Source organism: Monoraphidium neglectum (assembly GCF_000611645.1).
Source record: "Monoraphidium neglectum strain SAG 48.87 unplaced genomic scaffold scaffold00909, whole genome shotgun sequence".
Lineage (NCBI taxonomy): Eukaryota > Viridiplantae > Chlorophyta > Chlorophyceae > Sphaeropleales > Selenastraceae > Monoraphidium > Monoraphidium neglectum.
Window position 1 is genome coordinate 13907 of NW_014012719.1, and position 5558 is coordinate 19464.

The 5558-nt window shown below is 64.1% G+C and overlaps 3 protein-coding genes across 3 annotated transcripts in view; all 3 read right to left on the minus strand.

Annotated features, from left to right (window-relative positions):
* The window catches only part of MNEG_5882 (hypothetical protein), a gene marked incomplete at both ends in the record, with an annotated part of 4939 nt that extends 4718 nt beyond the window's left edge, over positions 1–221 (minus strand). The window contains one exon of the mRNA XM_014045642.1: positions 140–221. Within this exon, the coding sequence (XP_013901096.1) occupies positions 140–221 (82 nt within the window). The remainder of the gene's footprint in view (positions 1–139) is intronic.
* Positions 222–2640: 2419 nt separating this feature from the next.
* On the minus strand, positions 2641–3777 carry MNEG_5883 (hypothetical protein; the record flags this gene model as incomplete). The annotated part of the gene is made up of 2 exons (XM_014045643.1): positions 2641–3352; positions 3629–3777. 2 exons carry the CDS (start codon positions 3775–3777, stop codon positions 2641–2643), a joined length of 861 nt encoding a protein of 286 aa, XP_013901097.1.
* Positions 3778–4975: 1198 nt separating this feature from the next.
* On the minus strand, positions 4976–5545 carry MNEG_5884 (hypothetical protein; the record flags this gene model as incomplete). The annotated part of the gene is made up of 1 exon (XM_014045644.1): positions 4976–5545. A coding segment is annotated over one exon (570 nt), but the record flags the coding sequence as incomplete, so codon positions are not given.
* Positions 5546–5558: the final 13 nt, after the last annotated feature.

Consider the following 5558-nt stretch of genomic DNA (forward strand, 5'->3'; position numbering starts at 1 on the left):
CTTTGCCGGCTGGCTGGCACGGCTCTTGAGGGGGGCTCCAGGGGCACCACACGCCCACCCGCTGCTGCCGGCTGACCGCGTCGCGCCGAACCATGAGTGGGTGCAGGCCCCCTGGGGCTCCGTTGCCTGGCGGCCCCACCGTCTGACTGGATGAGCGACACCGCGGCCGCGTACTTGGCCCACTGCAGCGCCTCTGTCGCCCAGTTGAGGCAGAAGGCCATGCAGCCCGTTAGGATTCCGGCCGCCAGGGCGACAAGCCACTAGTTGGTTGAGTTTGAGGGTCGAGGGCGCGGCTTCATGTATATGGGCGTCATGTGTCGTGTGTGCATGTGGGGCCCTGCCAAATCTTTGGGGCCCCCACACTGTGAATTGGGCAGTGCCTGAATGATGAGGGAACTCGCGAAGTGCAACTCCGCAAATGGATCCCACCATGTAGGTCTTGCGCAGCTTCCAATCTTCAACACTCCGCGCGTTGCGTACATCGCCCTGGGCCGCCGCAAACTGGGCGGAAAACGGCCGCGTGGGCGGGGGTGCGCACGCCATCGCCGAAGCAGCGAGGCCGTCTTGCTTGCAGCTGGCGCAACAGCGCCCAGCTCGCACTCTGCAGACGCGATTCCACGCTATCTGAAGCGCCGTGTCACAGAAGTTGAGCAGTAGCAAACCCGTGTCCTAGAAATCATCAAGCTTGCTGCGGTCGACCGATCCGGACGACTCAGCGCTCTCCTGCGGACCACAGCACCACCTTTGTTTCCGAAACAGTGTTGCTAGGTTGTGCATGTCACCTGAAGCAAGGTGAGAATCCAACTCCACCGCTGTGTCACCAGTGCCGCCATCGAGTGACGCCTCACAACCACTCAGAACAGTAAAGCAGGCAGGTTGATCATGGATCCTTGCAAGAATGACTAGGGTTACTTGGGTGGAACCATTTGGGCGAATGCTTTGTGGGAAGCTTCAAAGCAGGGGCGGCATCCTGGTGTCGCGCGAGCAGGCAGGCCTCTACGTGGCTGGCCAACTTTGACAAAGGCCGCGGGTGGCCTGGGAGTATGTCCCACCCATTGGCAGTGTGGCTCCAGCGCTGCTGTGAAATACAACAGAATTTACCGCTTGCCTTGCCAGCATGCAGGAGATGCTGTGCACCAGGGCGCTGCTAGTAGGCTGGCGGCCCGCCACACATTAGTCGCGCACATGCCTCACCGTGCAACCTTCAGCAAGGCCTTGCAATGCACTGCTGATGACATCATGCCGGATCGCAAACACAGCGTCATTGCAAGCAGGCACGTTGCCAACTACACCAACAGTCCATCATCGTTTCACATGAACCCCGACGCTGCGCTGCGCTCTTGCGTATGCACCCCCTGTTAGCAGCCCCACTGTCCTCAGCATCATGACTGCGAACATCCTTGTGATGCACACGACCTTGAGGTGGCCAATAACGCCAGGCTTGTCAACGTGCCCACTAATGCCTCAGCCGTCATCACCGGCGTTGGCTTCGGCCAGATGTTGAGGTGCAGTTTTCAGCATAATTGCGACACCTGTGGCCGATCCGCGTGGCATAGTCACCTTGGCTGCGCAGGTAAGCATGACTGGCACGCTGCTGCTGCTTGCCCATGCAAACAGCCTTGTACCTCCACAGGACATGATGCCTGCCTGCGGTGCCTCCCATCCTGCTGGCAGTCACTGGACGTCAAGGGGCCAGCACTGATTACACATGGGATGCGCAAGGCGCCCTGTTCGCGGCACGAGTTGCAATGGCCACATGCACAGCTACCAAACACACCCGTGTGAAAAAGTGGCCTTAGGCAGTGAAGCCAGCTAGGCGGGCCGCAGATCTGTCTACTTTGGCACATGCGGCGGTGCTGCAGGTTGGCCACAGCCTGCGACGGCTGCAGGCCCCCTGTCGCCGTCTTGTATCTAAAACCCGATCCCTTGAATCCCAGAATCCCATTAGTGAATCGTTTGTGCCTACTAGAAGCGACTCATTTTGTCTATGGCTATGTGGCTATGTGAAGGCTGCGGCCCAAATAGGGGCGTGCGAGCCTCAAATCCCTGGCAGCCCTCCAGCGGAAGGGCTTGCTTGCCGTGCAGACAGGCGATGAATGCCCAGATGTCATCAGTCAGTCCCAGGAAAAAGATCGAGCGGCGAGAGCTGGCGCAATTATGCGCGCGGCTGGCCGGTGAAGCGGTGGTGCGTGGTGCGTACACGAATGCAGTTCGGCGGGGAACAGCAGGGCCCGAATCGGAGCTCTACTGGCCAGGTTGGGTGCAACAACACCACCTGCAAGGGGTGTGCTGCTGCGTGCCCAGATGGCAGGCTGGGGCAATGTGGGGTGCGCGGCTCGGCTCCGCGAAAAAAAACTCGACTGTGCAACTTATGGGCCGTTGTGGCCTGTGCAGAGTGCACAAGGGGCCATCCGTCAGATACCTCTGGACGCATATGATCGCCTGGTTGACTCTCACGATCCGCGGTTGATGCTACGCCATAATTCGCGCTGTCGTCTTCATCTGCTGCTGCATGCTCAACAGACAGCGCTCCATTTTGGAAGGTTGAGAGCTGCACGCAGCGCAACCGCCCCAATTGTTGCACACGCAACAGGCCAGCCGGCTCATGCCGGCGGGTGGCAGCGGGGCTCAGCCGCTCATCTACTCGAGTGCCACCTCGGCCACGGCGGCCACCTCCACGGGCGCCGCGTCCTCCACAGTCTCGGGGACGGCGACCGCAACCACGGCAACCGGCTCGGCGGCGGCCTCCGGCTCGGAGGCAACGAGAACCTCGGGCTCGGCGACGGCGACGGCGACAACCTCGGGCTCGGCGACGGCGACGGCGACAACCTCGGGCTCGGCGGCGGCGACGGCGACAACCTCCGGCTCAGGGATGACGACAATCTCGACCACAGCCACGATCTCGGGCTGGGCGGGCGCCTCAGCAACGAGCTCCGGCTCATCCGCGGCGGCGGGCGCGGCGGGGGCCTCGACAGCCGGCGTCTCAACGGCCGCGGGCTCCTCAACGGCGGCGGGCGCCTCGACGGCAGCGGTCACCTCGATGGCAGCGGGCGCCTCGACGGCAGCGGGCGCCTCGACAACGGCGGGCGCCTCAATCACGGCAGGCGCCTCGACAACGGCGGGGGCCTCGACAGCCGGGACCTCGATGGCGGCGGGCGCCTCGACGGCAGCGACAACGGGGGTCGCCTCGACGGCGGGGGCGATCACAGCGGGCTCCTCGGGGGCCGGGGTGGGGGTGTCAACAACCGCGGGGGCCGGGGCGCCGCCGAAGGAGCCCCAAGCCTTGCTGAGCCGCTCCTTGAGCTCGGCGGGGAATGAGAAGGGCCCAGGGGTGGAGACGCCCGGGGGCAGCCTAGACGGGAGGGGTGGGTGGGTGGAGGGCGGTGAGGGGGTCTAAAGGGTGAGCAGGGGCGAGCGGGCGCGACCAGAGGGGCGGCGCACAGTCAATCGCGCATACGTGGCGAGTGGCCGGGACCACGGCGGCTGGCGCTCGCCTGGACACCTCCACACAGCACGGCGCTGCGCGTGCGCGGCACAGCAGCATGTTACATCCAGAATTGGGCATCCTACCCCCAGAATTGCCAATCGTCGCAAATGCAAGGACCCGCGGCCTCGTCATGGCACTCACTTGGCCTCCGCCGACGGCGCTGCCATCAGGACAACCGCAGTGGCAGCCGCGGCCACAGCAGCAGGAGCCTTGAAGGCGTGGACGGTCACATTGCGCGACCTGGAGGCCTGGGCGCCGATCCGGGGCTTGGACGCGACGTTGGCAATCATGGTGATGGCGGGTGACAAAATGGGAGGCGTGGGGCGTGGCGAGGTTGCGGAGAGGAAGCGCGAATGTGCGAATAGACAAGAATGTAGAAGTGTGTTGATCGAAAACAATACAAGGCGCCGACGCCCGCCTGGCAATTTCCTCCAACGCGATTGTCAATTGCCGCTGACCCAGGGCAAGAACGCGAGTCCAGGCCGCTGAAGCGGATGCGCAAATGCACGATCTTTGCTCACGGCACGCCTCAATATCCCAGAGGGCATCTGAAGCCAAGGTGGTTTGGCAGCAGCTGCCCCATCAGTCATGCTTTCGTGACCCCACCACGCGCACGTAGCGTGACTGTGCATGCTCCGGCCAAGGCGTGTGCTGTGCTTCACTTATGGTGTCTCACCCATCAATGATGGTGATACATGTCTGGGGGCCCAGGACACTGATGATCACTGGCACTCGCACTGCACTGCTGATTGACTCAACTGCACAACCGCTGTCTTGATCGATTGTATGATTACGCCTGGCCATCACTACATGTGTGTTAAAATTCACACATTGTATCAACAGGTTTGAGTGCCATCGCAAAATGCCTTTGACAGCACAAGCAGCTGGGTCTACCGAAATCTGCACTGCAGACAACACGATCAAAAGCACTGCGAACAGTGTCGCAGGCACACTGACATTGGGCGGGCGGTGAGCGCTCTCGTCCTGGTCAAAAGGGTCAACGTGTCAGGAAGGCGGACCAAGCAACCATGTAATGTCAACCTCACCCACCCATGCTGCAGCTGCATGTACTGTGAGCCAGCCCGTAGTGTACAAACGCGAGCGACTTGCTCACGCGTAATCCGTGCCATCAGACACCCGCCACGATGCTTCGCTGCCGCCAGAAGTACACACTCCCCCCATGCGCCCTGCCGCCAGCGTCCATTTCGACCACAAGCGGCGCCATCAGGTGCCTGCGCCCCGGTGCACGGTGCCGGGAGGTCCAAGCGGGGGCTGCCTGTTGGCTGGCCGGCCGGCCGGCATCGATGTGGCCCAGCGTGCTCCGAGCCCGGCGCGCCTTTAGTCCATGGAATGTGCGGGCTGGGTTCATTGGTCGGGCCCATGGCCTGTCGTGGTGTGCAGGAGAAAGCAGAGCGCACCGCGATGGTGTTGTCATCAGATTGTGGGAGAAAAACAAGTTCGCCTTTGTAAAGCGTGCGCAGGCGGGAGTCATGCGAAGGGCAGCTGGCAATCAAACGCTGCCGCGCCGGCCGCGGCCGCTGCCTCCAGAGCCGGCGCGGCTTGCCACACATAAAGCGCCAGGGCGCCCAGCGCCGCCGCCGCCGCCCACTGGCCAGCGGCAAGGGCCCAAAGAGCGCGCGCCAGTGCCGGCGCTGCTGGGGCGTCCCCAGCAGCTGGCGCGGCGGCAGCGGCAGCGGCGGCAGCCGGCTCGGGCCTAGCCGGCGGGGTGCTGGGAAGGACAGCGGTCCGGGCTGCCTCAACGCCCGGGGCTGGCGGGCTGGTCTGGGCGGCAGCGCCCGGCGCCCAAGAAGACCCTGGCAGGGTGCCGGCACCGGCGGCGCCTCGCGCGGCGACGCAGCCGCACGCGCCGCCGCCAGCGCCGGCGCCGGCGCCGCAGCCGTTCTCCATGGCAGCCGCCCGGCCGCCGCATGCGTGCGGTCCCTTCCCGGTCAGCCCTCCGGCCGTTGGGTCCGACGCACCTTCCTTCTTGGCCTTTCCGAGGATCTGCCTCACGCCCTTCTTCACGCCGCCCAGGATGCCGCCGCCGCCGCCCCCCTCCTCGCGCGCCCCC